This window comes from Bubalus kerabau, chromosome 13 (assembly GCF_029407905.1).
Source record: "Bubalus kerabau isolate K-KA32 ecotype Philippines breed swamp buffalo chromosome 13, PCC_UOA_SB_1v2, whole genome shotgun sequence".
In the NCBI taxonomy this organism is placed as follows: Eukaryota; Metazoa; Chordata; class Mammalia; order Artiodactyla; family Bovidae; genus Bubalus; species Bubalus kerabau.
In genome coordinates, this window is record NC_073636.1 from 26,889,824 (window position 1) to 26,902,699 (window position 12,876).

Below are 12,876 nucleotides of genomic sequence, written 5' to 3' on the forward strand. Positions count from 1 at the left end.
GGGATCTTAGCTTCTCGACCAGGGATCGAACCCACACCCCCTGCATTTGAAGACAAAGTTTAACCACTGGACCACCAGGAGAGCCCTTAGAGTCTTTTAGAGGAGTCAAAGAAATTACATCCTGCTATATGACTTTGAGATGGGCCTTTTATAATCATTCCTCCAAGCTTCTGACTCTCCTCTTTATCTATTAAATAACCCTAGAGGTTCCCATGATCTTCATCAAAACAAGCATTTGTAGTGTCTTCTGAATGTTCAGTGAACTTATTATTGTTTCGATAATGATCTCAGGGTCACGTTCATTCTGTCGATGACTGTGCTTCTGCAGACGCTGCATCACCCGTGAGTGGTTTCTTCTGTCCACCTGCCTTTTGCAATCTTGCCCTTAGCATCTCCCACCTTCTTACCAATCGTATAGTCAGTCAGTTATTTAGCCCTTCAGTTATCTGCATCACTAATTCTCATCACAGCCAGGGAGTTTTCATTGCACTTGGTAAGTCAGATAATCATGCAGATAAAATCTTAGATATTTGAAATTCACTTTTAATTTGACAGATATTTAGTATAAATGCAGTGCCTCCAGACAACTGAGTAGAAGCTATGCATCAGCTATTTGTAAATCTGTCCGTGAAATTTTTTTCACAGTCTTTCTCATGACTTCACCTTGAAAAAATAAGGGAAGGGATGACTGAAGGTTTTGAATGGGAGAGAAGGGGTCATTAAGCTTGAATGTGTCAAACTTCACTCAGAAAATGTAAAAAGGGAAAAAAAGTAGAGGAACTAATCATCTTTGTCACATTGAAATTGCTGGTTTTCATACCAAGAATATCTGCTTGTTTCTATAAAGGTAAGAGGCTGATATAAGGGTTATGCAAACACAAGAAATAGTGGCAATGTTTTTTCTTTTAGTTTTTACTTAACTAATCATTGCTACATATGTACTACACACTGCATAATATTTAATGAACTGCAGCCGAATTCCTTTGACCTCATAGGAGAATCGTTGGTAACTTTGAAGTGTTCCCCACGACTTGTAGTCATGACTCATGTGGGCAGATCCTTCCATGTGGATCCGTTAATGCAGCTTGGTGATTTTGACATATTCCATACAGTTTCACCTCTGAGAAGCATTTCCTCTTTTCCTTCAGGCAGTTAGGTCTCTGCCCGGGAAGCTCTTCCTGTCCTTGGTTCCTCTTCCTCTAATACCATTTCTTCTTTTATTTCACTCCCTGTTTAGAGATCTTGCTCCCTAAATAGACAGTAAACAACTCCAGGGCACCGCATGTGCCTTACTTTTCATTCTAAGTCCAGTGGCTGGCACACAGCAGTTTAACTGTTAAGGTTTTAACTGAATAAAATAATCTCCAATGTGATTAATCTCAGTACGTAGATACAAGTGTTGAAGGTGGCAGAAATTGACACATTGTGCTAAACTAAATGAAAACTAAAAGCACATCTTATTTTGAGACATTGTCATCCTTATTCTTTAGCATCTTTTAGCATCCCTGGGTAGTATCTGTTTGTGTTTGTAAGCTAAATTGCTAGTGTCTGACTGTTTGCAACCCTGTGGGCTATAGCCCACTAGGCTCCTCTGTCCATGGCGATTCTCCAGGCAAGAATACTGGAGTGGGTTGCCGTGCCCTCCTACAGGGGGTCTTCCTGACCCAGGGATCGAACCCTTGTCTCAGGCATCTCCTATATTAGCAGGTGGGTTCTTTACCGCTAGCACCATCGTGGAAGCCAGTATTTGTTTAGTTAATTCCAGTAGAATAAATTGCCAAATTCTCAAACCAGAAGGATTAACAATACAGATAAGAAGTGGCATGGCTCAGGTCAGGCTTGGGTTCCTTTTTGTTTTTTTCTATCCTCAAATGACAGTGCCACCCTGACCAGTTTCCTCATAACCATAGATCCTCAAAAATCTCAGGACTGAAAGAGTGCGCAGAACATGAATTCTTCTTGAACATGGTGCACTGAGAAGCCAATCAGTAATCCCTTGATAAAAATAATCTTACTTCCCAATGCTGCCCATTCCATCTTCTGTCAAAAAGTTCGCTCTTATATGGACCAGAAATCTATTTCTCTTTTAATTCTACCCATCAATCCTAACTTTTTTGTTTCCTTGCCTTGAAGACTAGTCTTAACTCCTCTTTCCAATATCTGAAGGCAGCTGATTAAACATTCGATGTTTCTTCCAGGGTTCCTCCTGTGATGCTGTTTCAGGTGCTCTCACCTGGTTGATCCTATGTGATACACATTAGTACGTGTACTGTAGGACCTCAAAGCCCATCCACTGACATGGGATTTAAACATCCTCAGTGCATAAGCCAGAGAATGCAATGGCAAACCCACTCCAGTACTCTTGCCTGGAAAATCCCATGGACAGAGGAGCCTGGTAGGCTGCAGTCCATGGGGTTGCGAAGAGTCGGACACGACTGAATGACTTCACTTTCACTTTTCACTTTCATGCATTGGAGAAGGAAATGACAACCCACTCCAGTGTTCTTGCCTGGAGAATCCCAGGGACGGCGGGCCCTGGTGGGCTGCCGTCTATGGGGTCACACAGAGTCGGACACAACTAAAGCGACTTAGCAGCAGCAGCAGCAGCAGTGCATAAGCCCTTGCACATGGGTTAGTAGTTTTATCACGTAGAAAGAAACAGATCAATTGAAAAACCTTTAAAAGCGTTAGTGAAGGGAGACTGAAAAGTTTGTTGTAATTTTAGATAAGCATTAAAACTGTAATGACTTCATTGTTGTTTATCTTTCACTAAAAGAGACTTGGCAGTGGAGACTGAGTTCAATTAGCACTCTGCAGTAATACTTGCTAGGAGGCAAGGAAAGTAGAATTTAGTTGAAAGTTGGTTTCACTACAGCATAATCGCCCACAGATGTGTGCACTTTCACAGACATTAATTCCTCGGATTTCAGTTTTAACATTTTTTTGAGATATGTTTCTTGGGCTGAGCATCAATGAAGAACATCATTCCTTTGTGTTAGAGTCGTTTTTAGGACTGTGAATAATAAATTCAAAACTTTAACTTATCTAATAATTGCATGTTCCTTTCTGCCAGTGCAGGTGTTTGACTAAGGATTATGAAAAGCGTCCAACAGTGTCAGATCTTTTACAGCATACATTCATTACTCAAGTTGAAGGCAAAGATGCGATGTTACAAAAACAACTCACAGAATTCATTGGCATTTATCAGTGCACAGGAGGCACAGAAAAGGCCAGGTAATCAAATATTTTGACTCCAAAAGTCCAAAGATCATTTAAAGAGTCTGACTGCTTTATAATCCAATGGTTGTTAAGGTGAGGAAAGAACTTCCTGGTTTAATTATTTCAATTCACTGATTATGGTTTGGAGATAAGGTGGTATTTGCATGAAGAGTGAATGTCTCAAGTTGAGTTGCATCCTGATATTGGGAATATTACTGGCAGCATTTTTTAAACAACTTCTTCATAACATAGAATATAAGCTTCAATAGGTGATTAGTATTGGCTTATATTTTCTTGTATTTTTCTCCTCTTCTGTGAAGTAAGATACCTTATATTAGAGATTTAAAAATGAACATAACACTTGAAATTTTTTTTGACATTATTATTTTTGGTATCATTTTCTCTGGTTGAATTATATTCAAAAATCATTTTTAATGATCTATTATGTATAGTTTTCATAATTTTGACTATTTTTACAGCTTATAGATAGTATATATATTTATTTTATGGAGTTTAGAAGATACATAGAAGTATACAACATAAAATCAGTTATAAAATTTAAATCTATACCTTCTAGTATCTTATTATTGGAAGTACATTTAAAAACAAAATTGAAATATATATGTCCTGGAGCTTGCCTTCTTTCACTGGCTAGTGAAAGAATATTCCTTTAAATATCCTTCTACCACAAATTCAACATTTTTAAATTTTATATTGGAGTATAGTTGATTAACAATGATGTTTTAAATATCCTTCTACCACAAATTCAACATTTTTAAATTTTATATTGGAGTATAGTTGATTAACAATGATGTTTTAGTTTCAAGTATACAGGAAGGTGGTTCAATTATACATATACATGTATCTGTTCTTTTTCAAGTTCTTTTCTCATTCAGGTTATTACACAATATTGAGGAGAGTTCCCTGTGCTATTCAGAAGATCCTTGTTATCTATTTTAAATATAACGATGTGTACATGTCAATCCCAAACTGCTATAATCATCCCACTTGTCCCAAAAGATGTGATTTTTAAACCACAGTACAAGGCAAATCTGAGACACATTTCAAAGGATTAACAAATGAAAGATGAATTTAAAAAATTGTCCAAACTTTTAGTGCTACAAGTGCCTGGTTCAGGCTGTCAATTATTTATTTAAGTGTGGGACTTTATGCAATGTACATGCACTAGAATGGGATTTTGATTTTACCAAAAGAAAAGAAAAGAAGGAAGCAGAAAAATCAATAGGAAATAATAACAGGGTTCTTTCACTGCAGTACAATACGTCGCCCAATTTTACTTTCTATTTTCTGGGCAAGATAATTTTCCTCTAAAGTCTCTGACAATGTCATGGTGAGAATTACTCACCCTTAATACACAGGGCTTCTAAAATGCTATCCTGACTGCTCTCATAATAACTCCTTTTCATTCCCATCTCCACATGTGTATTTCAAAGAAACTTGCTTCAAACTCAGCCAGTCCAACATGGAGCCTGTGCTGTCCCACCCCAAATTAGTTCTTTGTTCCCTTTATTTTTAGTGGCACCGCCACTCACCCCATAACCACCAGAAATCTCAGGATTATCTTGACGTATTTTTCTCTCCTACTTACATTAACAAGGCTAAATTTCTTACAGCCCCACTCAACCCATTATCAATTGTGATATAGTCCTTACCACCATAGAAATGATATGTTGAGACAGCATTTGTGTTGTCTCCATATTGACTGAGGCCAACTCAGTCTGGATGAGGTGCTCCACACAGGTCTGACAGCTGAAGCAGCTGTAGACTCTGTGCTCTGTGTTCTCTGTCTTGGTCAGACTGCCACCAGCTCATACCTTGATGAGACCTTTTCTCCTGGATTTCACACAGATAATTCCTTTGCCTCTTATTTTGACCAAAATAAGATCCTGAAAAGGGTCTTCCTTTTTAACTTAAAACCAGCATGTACCTAACCATTATATAGAGTAGGAGGCTTCAATCCCTAAAAGGAATAAAAATAATGTTCTGTGAGAGTTTGGAAGAAGCCAGCAGTACCGCCACTGGCAGTGACACCGGGGCTTATCCAGGAAGCAGTCTTTAATCGACACTCAAGAGAGAAGCCAGACCTAATCCTGTGAAAATAGAATTACTGCTAGATGAACATTATTGCTCTAAGGACCAGCTTGAGCAAAATCATGAAAGCAAGGAGAAATACATTTAATCAGAATTGTAAGGAGGAAAATTTAGAAATAGGATTGGAGAGACACGCAGAGACCAGACTACAGAGAGCACTGAAAGTCAGGTTGAGTGATCAGTTTGACCTGGGTCCCTGACAGCCCTGATAGGGCGGGCCCCGAGGCCCCTGTGTCCTGCTGGGCACCCTCCTGCCATTGGTTCTAAAAGGTGAACTACAGATACACCAAGACAGATTGGGGCAGTAATCTTGAATACCTTTTGCTTTTCCTCCATGTTTCTTCCTGACTTTAAACAACTGTTATTTTTCCAAAAGTGGGGAAGTTGGTCCTTATTAAGTTTAATTATCAAAGCATTTAGTGGCTATTGTTGGATATTTTGAAATGATGAACCTATTGACATAAACACTTATTTCTATATTTTTGTGGGATGTTTTAGTTGGTGTGTGTGAGAGAGTGTGCATGCATGCATGTGCATGCTTCTAAGTACATTTGATTTTGAAAAATTCAAATCTCATTTTGGCCAAAATAAGGGGTTGAACAAATTTTCCTTGGAAGATCTAGGAGAAAATGTCTCATCAAGGCATGAGCTGATGGCTGTGTCCATTCAAGATCAATAACCTGGAAAGAGATTGATAATGTCAGTAATGTAGTAAGCTGGGAATGTAGTAAGCGCCCATCTAGGACCAGGAAATTTAGAAAAGAAATGATCACTTCTTCCCCAACTGAGATATCTTCTTATGCCTTTCTTCACCACTTCCCCCTTCTGGAAAAGCTCCTAAGTAAGGCTGAATAGCTTTTAAACTTGGTCTCCAGGAACTTTATAAGGAATAGATGATTGAATCAGCACTCCCTGGAAGACCATTATGAGCATATTTGTTCCTAAGGAGTAATAAATAAATTCAAATAAACAGGAATAGGCAGTTGCTCACAAGCTTTTCTATTTTACAATGCAACATTCAAAAAACTAAGATCATGGCATCTGGTCCCATCACTTAATGGCAAATAGATGGAGAGACAATGGAAACAGTGACAGACTTTATTTTCTTGGGCTCCAAAATCACTGCAGATGGTGACTGCAGCCATAAAATTAAGAGATACTTGCTCCTTGGAAGAAAAGCTATGACAAACCTAGACAGTATGTTTAAAAGCAGGGATATTACTTTGCTGATAAAGGTCCATCTAGTCAAAGCTATGGTTTTTCCAGTAGTCATGTATGGATGTGAGAGTTGGACCATAAAGAAAGCTCAGTGCTGAAGAATTGATGCTTTTGAACTGTGGTGTTGGAGAAGACTCTTGAGAGTCCCTTGGACTGCAAGGAGATCCAACCAGTCAATCCTAAATTTCCCTAAATTCAGGAAATCAGTCCTAAATATTCATTGGAAGGACTGATGCTGAAGCTGAAGCTCTAATATTTTGGCCACCTGATACAAAGAACGGATTCATTGGAAAAGACCTTAATGCTGGGAAAGATTGAAGGTGGGGGCAGAAGGGGAGGACAGAGGATGAGATGGTTGGATGGCATCACGGACTTGATGGACATGAGTTTGAGCAAGCTCCAGGAGTTGGTGATGGACAGGGAAGCCTGGTGTGCTGCAGTCCATGATGTCACAAAGAGCTGGACACAACTGAGTGACTGAAGTGATCTTCTCCTTTCCTGAGTTCTTTCATTATTCTCTTAGGTAGATAAATTGCATCATCTCATGGTACTTTTCAGAAAGCCTCCAACCCTAGCTTCTTGCCTCTTGAACTTGAAGCCTAGTTTAGCTAGGTAAAATATACTTAGGTTAGTGTTTCTTTTCCTGGAAGTATTACATACATTGTTCCACCATCTCTTAGGCAGTGTGTATTGCTGTTGAAAGAACCAAGGCAATGACATTTCTCCCTTTGCTCCTGATTGGCCGCTTCTGCAGAGTGTCCATAAGGTTTTCATAATTTTGCCCACCTGTGTCTTCTTGTCAGTCTTTCCATATCAATTTTGCCTATACCCTGTGGTGTGTGGGAGCCCACACTTCTGGCTTATGAGAGCCAATTGGGTCTTTGTTCTCTTCTTGGGTTTTGTGTGCTCAGACCACATGCTTATCACATCTGTGACCTCAGTCATGTATATTCTGCATCTTGTTGCTTTTCTTTCCTGATTTTCCTCCATTTCTTTTCTGAATCAAGCTGACTCAGTTTTTCTTTTGCCTACCTATCTCTTCATTAAAGTTTTGTGCCCCCTCTTAAAGATTTTTCTCTTTTAATGAGACATCATCTAAGAAATGTCTTAGGATGGAGAACTTTTTGTCTGAACTTTTCCTATGATTCTTTCATATGGCATATACTCTTCTTCTGTCTTTTGCTTATCACTCTTCCTCCTCCTTTTTTAAAAATTATAAATATGTGGTGATGAATCTCATCTCAAGTGGGACTGGGAACAGCTGTGTTCTAGCCAAAAAAAAAAGTGGGCACAACGGACGGGTGAGTTGGCAAGTCTTTAGTTTGAATTACGTTGTTTCTCTTGAACATCCTCTCACCACATCTGTATTTTCTCTCTCTTGACACATCTCCCTTCAATTTTGAACCTTGAAGAGGTCAGAGTACAGGGCCATTAGTTGGAACGAGCCCAAGTAGCACCATTGTATTCTTTATGGCCCACGACACAGACCCATCATGACCATTTTTTTATATCATCACATAGCAACTGCTTCTTTTCCCTTTGTCTTGCCTCCCCCTGGCCACTGGCCACCCCTCTATTGGACAAATATATGATCATTGTTCCCTGGTCTTCTGCAGCTCCTCACCCTCTTGCTCTTTGGCATGTTGATCTGGTCTTATCAAGACTTTCACATTTCTGGCATGGCCCAACCATGCTCTGGGAACTGATAGCTCCAAGCAAGGCTCATTCAGTAGACCTATCAGGATGTGTGCTTTTTTTTTTTTTTTTTAAGTCTCTATAGATATTGTTTGAGCACTAAAGAATTACATGTCGGTTCTCAGCTTCTCTCATTTCAACACAGAGTTCACAGGATTTGGTAGTTGTGCTTTATAGACTGTGGTTTGGGACTGTGGCCATTTCTGTTTCTCATAAAGGAGACTTCTCTCTACTTGCCATTCTTTTTGTTATTTAGCAAGTCTTAAGGGAAGGGAATGAGCTTCCCTGGTGGCTTGGTGGTAAAAAATCCATCTGCAGTGCAGGAGGTGCAGGAAATGTGGTTTTGATTCCTGGGTCAGGAAGATCCCCTGGAGGGGGAAATGGCAACCCACTCCAGTATTCTTGCTGGGAAAATCCTGTGGATAGAAGAGCCTGGTGGGCTACAGTCCATAGGGTGGCAGAGTCGGACATGACTGAGTGACTGAGCATGCAAGGAAAGAGGTTGATTGCTGTATGATCTTAACTTGAACTAACTGTCTCTTCTTAGTAAAGTAGGATGGGGTATGATGGATTAGATACGGTCACAATTTTTTGGACAATTCTTGCATTAAGAGTGGGATTCTGTGCTGTTTACCCTTGAACCTGGCATTTTCTGTGACTTTCTTGGTTAATATAATAAAGATAGAAGAAGTAGTCCTATGATATTTTTGAGCCTAGCCTTGCTGAAAGCACTGAGCAATGCCCAGCCTGGCTAGAAAGGACTTCATGTGCTGAGGGATCAGCAGGGGTTATCAAAGTGACTAGCAGAGTATCAACTATTGACACCCAGCTGAGCAAGAGCTGAGTCACAGGTGTGTCTGGCTGAAGCCAACTTGTCCGTGAGCAATTTTGAGACATACTTATGGGGACTCTCTAAGGCCACAAGAGTCCTACACTAGCATGTGCAGTCAAAGAGCAAGAAAAATTTGATTACTAGTATTATGACCCTTTTTTACACTTTTTCACTTTCACTTTCATTATGACATTTTGCTGTACCTGTAAGAGCTTCTCTGGTGGCTCAGATGATAAAGAATATGCCTGTAATACAGGAGACCTGAGTTTGATCCCTGGGTCAGGAAGATCCCCTGGAGAAGGGAATAGCTACCCACTGCAGTATTCTTGCTTGGAGAATTTCATGGACAGAGGAGCCTGGCAGGCTGTAACCCATGGGGTTGCAAAGAGCTGGACATGACTGAGCTGTACCCATAAGTGGTGTGGGACAGCCTACACTGTGCCACACCAGGAGACACTGTTCATTTCATATTTCACCTGAATGCTCTCATGCCCAAGCACAGAGACATGCCATGAATGGTGCCCCCCGGAGTGGCACCATATAGATTGTGGATGAAGAGCCTGAGAAGATTCTGAATACACTTGTTTTACAACACAAAATAGAATCCCATCTGTCATGCTAGCTATGTATATGCAACGTTAGCACAAATAAAGAATTGGATAGAGTAAAAAGCTGACCCTGGTTCATTGTTTATTATTTTGGTCCTGATTTAGTTTGAAAAATTTTGTCCTCCTGAGGACTTTCACATAAAAGTGCTTTCAGCAAATCTGTATGAGGATGGAAACCTGTGATGTTTCTCTGAAGTTCATGTGGGCAGATTTATTGGGCATTTCCTTAATCTTTCTAACATCATTCAATGAAAGATTGTTTTACATTAGTATTTAGTATTGCAATATGCTGGTTCATTAGAGGGAAACCTAAATTTTATTAGCTGTTAGGGCCACTTTACAAATTCTGAAAGCTTATATCAGATTCCCAAATTCCTATAATGTTCATGTTTCCCCTCATGTTCTAGAAGTCATTAATTATTTTAATTATGGCATTATCCATTTTTAGCTGTTTTAATTTGACTCAAATTCTTACTTGTTCTTAAAATATTTGTACATTTATTTCCTATAGTTTTATAATTATTTTATCTAAAGACGCTCCTGAAAGTGATTGTTTTTAATTTCATGACATAAAAATGCTATGAATACAACAAATGTATGCACTTAATTAGAGCAAAATATAACACAATTTTTAAAAAGAATAAAATTTCCCCCCAAATTCTGAATGTGTATCTTTTGGCCTTTCCCTCAAAGGCATTAGTCTTTTTTAAAAAAATTTAATCTAGAGAGGGGGAAAAAAAAAACAAAACCCTAAGGGATTATCAAGAGGCTTGACCTACTTATGAAGGTTGCAAGAAATACTGCAGTATCGCCTCCCTGTGTCTTTTCTTTCAAATTAGCAATAGCCTAGGATTTGACTGCATCCATTTTGGGGATTATTGCTATAAAGAAAAGACACATTTGCATAGGATTATTTCCTATTGAATTCTGCAGTGCCTCATAGGAGGCAGGACACTGAATATAGACACTTCTAATGTTTTTGCAGCAAAGAGAGGTGAAAGAATCGAGTGGAGGGCAGGGCAACCATTTTCCCCGAGTGCCTTCACATTTCTAGTCCTCTAAATATATACAGCTTCCCTTGTGGCTCAGCTGGTAAAGAATCCTCCTGTAATGTGGGAGACCTGGGTTCGATCCCTGAGTTGGGAAGATCCCCTGGAGAACAGAAGGGCTACCCACTCCAGTATTCTGGCCTGGAGAATTCCATGGACTGTATAGTCCATGGGGTCACAAAGAGTCGGACATGACTGAGCGACTTGCACTGCACTGCAAATTTATTTTTACTTTCATATTAGAGGCCTTAGTAATAAGTGTTTTGAGAGTAACTCCCTGGAAAATTTGTACTTTAAAGTAGTGAAATCTGTTAACCATCTTTTTGCTGGGAAAGAGGAGAGAAATATTTTTTTTTAAAGATAGTAGTTAAGGTTTAGAGCAGAAGATTTCAGCCTTTAAGTAGAATTCAGAATGACATGCCTCTCATCCCTTCCTGCCAGGCACGTAAAGCTTTATCTCTGGCTGCTCAGCTGTCCTAATCTTGTTTGCTTCCCTGTTTAGTTTTGTAATCTCTGCCAAAAAAAAAAGTGCTGTATTTAACAGAATTTTTAGTTTTGGAAGATTATGATTCACTTTGAAGTTAGATTTTTATACATTTATATAAATACAGCTGGGTTTTTTTTTTTTAAGTGAAAGATCTGACATCACAATCCCCAGTGTTTTGTCAAAAAGAAGGAAAGGAAGGAAGATAAATAGCTAACTATGGCGATTCCAGTCTTGGGAATAGAAATTGCAATAGAATACTATGACTTCATGGTTGTTTCTTCTATAGATTTGACTGTCCTACAAGATCCCCTCAAAAACAGTATATGTCTATTAACTATATAAGCATATATTTTATATATACTTATAAAATACAAATATATAAAATTTAAATACATTACCTAGATAGCCCAGCCTAAAATGTGGGTGTTGTTCCCTGTCCATGGATGAAAATGCAGATCTCCTGTATTTAGTAAAATCCTGTAGAGGGTGGTCATCATTTCTGTTTGTGACAAGTTAAATTTGATATGCCAATTAAACATGAAAGTAGAGTTATCCAGTAGGGAGTGAATATAGGAGTCTGGGCTTTAGGGGAGAAGCCCATGTTGGAGATAGTCATTGTCATTTGCTTATAAAGGTATTTAGTGCTGTGACACAAATGAGGTCACTGAATGTGAAGATTTAGGAATTTAGCAGGGGGAGAGGAGCCAGAAAAGGTAATTGAGGGATTGTGGCCCTTTAGGGAAGAGCAGGGGAACGTGGTTGGTTGAGAACCACATAAACCCAGTGTTTTGAGGAGGGAACAGTTCTGCCAAAGAGTGCTGAAAATTTTAAAAACTGGAGCAATAATGAGTTTGGACACAAAAGTTCTTCAGTGACCTCAACCAGATCCTCTCAGCAGCGTTGGGTGGAGGGCAGCCCCAGTTAAGAGAATTCTCATTAAGGAGAGGAATGAGGTGAGGAAGAGATACTGAATATGAACTACTCTTTAAGAAGCTCAGCTGTAAAAGGGGAGAGACAGGGCAGTAGCTGGAAGGCACTGAGGATCAAAGGAGAGGTTTTTTTTTTTAAAGATAAGAGATACTAGAGCACTTTGTACACTGATAGAGGGAAAGGTTGATGCCACCAAAGAGATGAGAGCATCACAGCAGTGATCCTGGAGCAAGCAGGTGTACCAGGGACACAGCTGGCCTTTGCCCAGAGCAGGGACATGCATCTTTGGCACCAGAGAGCAGGCTGTGAGGGTAAGAGGACACCAAGATGAGATCCTGTCGAGTTGTTTAAGAATTATGAGCGTGTGAAAAAGAATGAAAGGCAATATCAAAATGTCACCAGTGGTTATCTCTTGGGGATACAGTTACAGGTGATTTATTTTCTTATACCTTTTTTGGTATTTTTCAGTTTTTTTAAAAAGCTAAGAATATTTTATATACTTGTAAAAATGAATGTGATAAAGATAATCGTACACTCTCCCTGACCCTTCATGCTATCATTCCTTAGAAAGTCAGACTGCATGCAACTCATCACCTGTGTTTGTTCTTGTTTTTTTCAAGTATTTATTTATTAATATTTATTTGGCTGTGCTGGGTCTTAGTTGCTGCACTTAAGCTCTTGGTTGCAGCATGTAGAACCTAGTTCCCCAACAAGGGATTGAACCCA

The 12,876-nt window shown here is 39.3% G+C and overlaps 1 protein-coding gene across 1 annotated transcript in view; it reads left to right on the plus strand.

Annotated features, from left to right (window-relative positions):
* MYO3A (myosin IIIA) overlaps positions 1-12,876 on the plus strand; it is a 161,861-nt gene that overhangs the window by 46,353 nt on the left and 102,632 nt on the right. Inside the window, exon 8 of the mRNA XM_055545372.1 lies at positions 3,079-3,234. Within this exon, the coding sequence (XP_055401347.1) occupies positions 3,079-3,234 (156 nt within the window). The remainder of the gene's footprint in view (positions 1-3,078; positions 3,235-12,876) is intronic.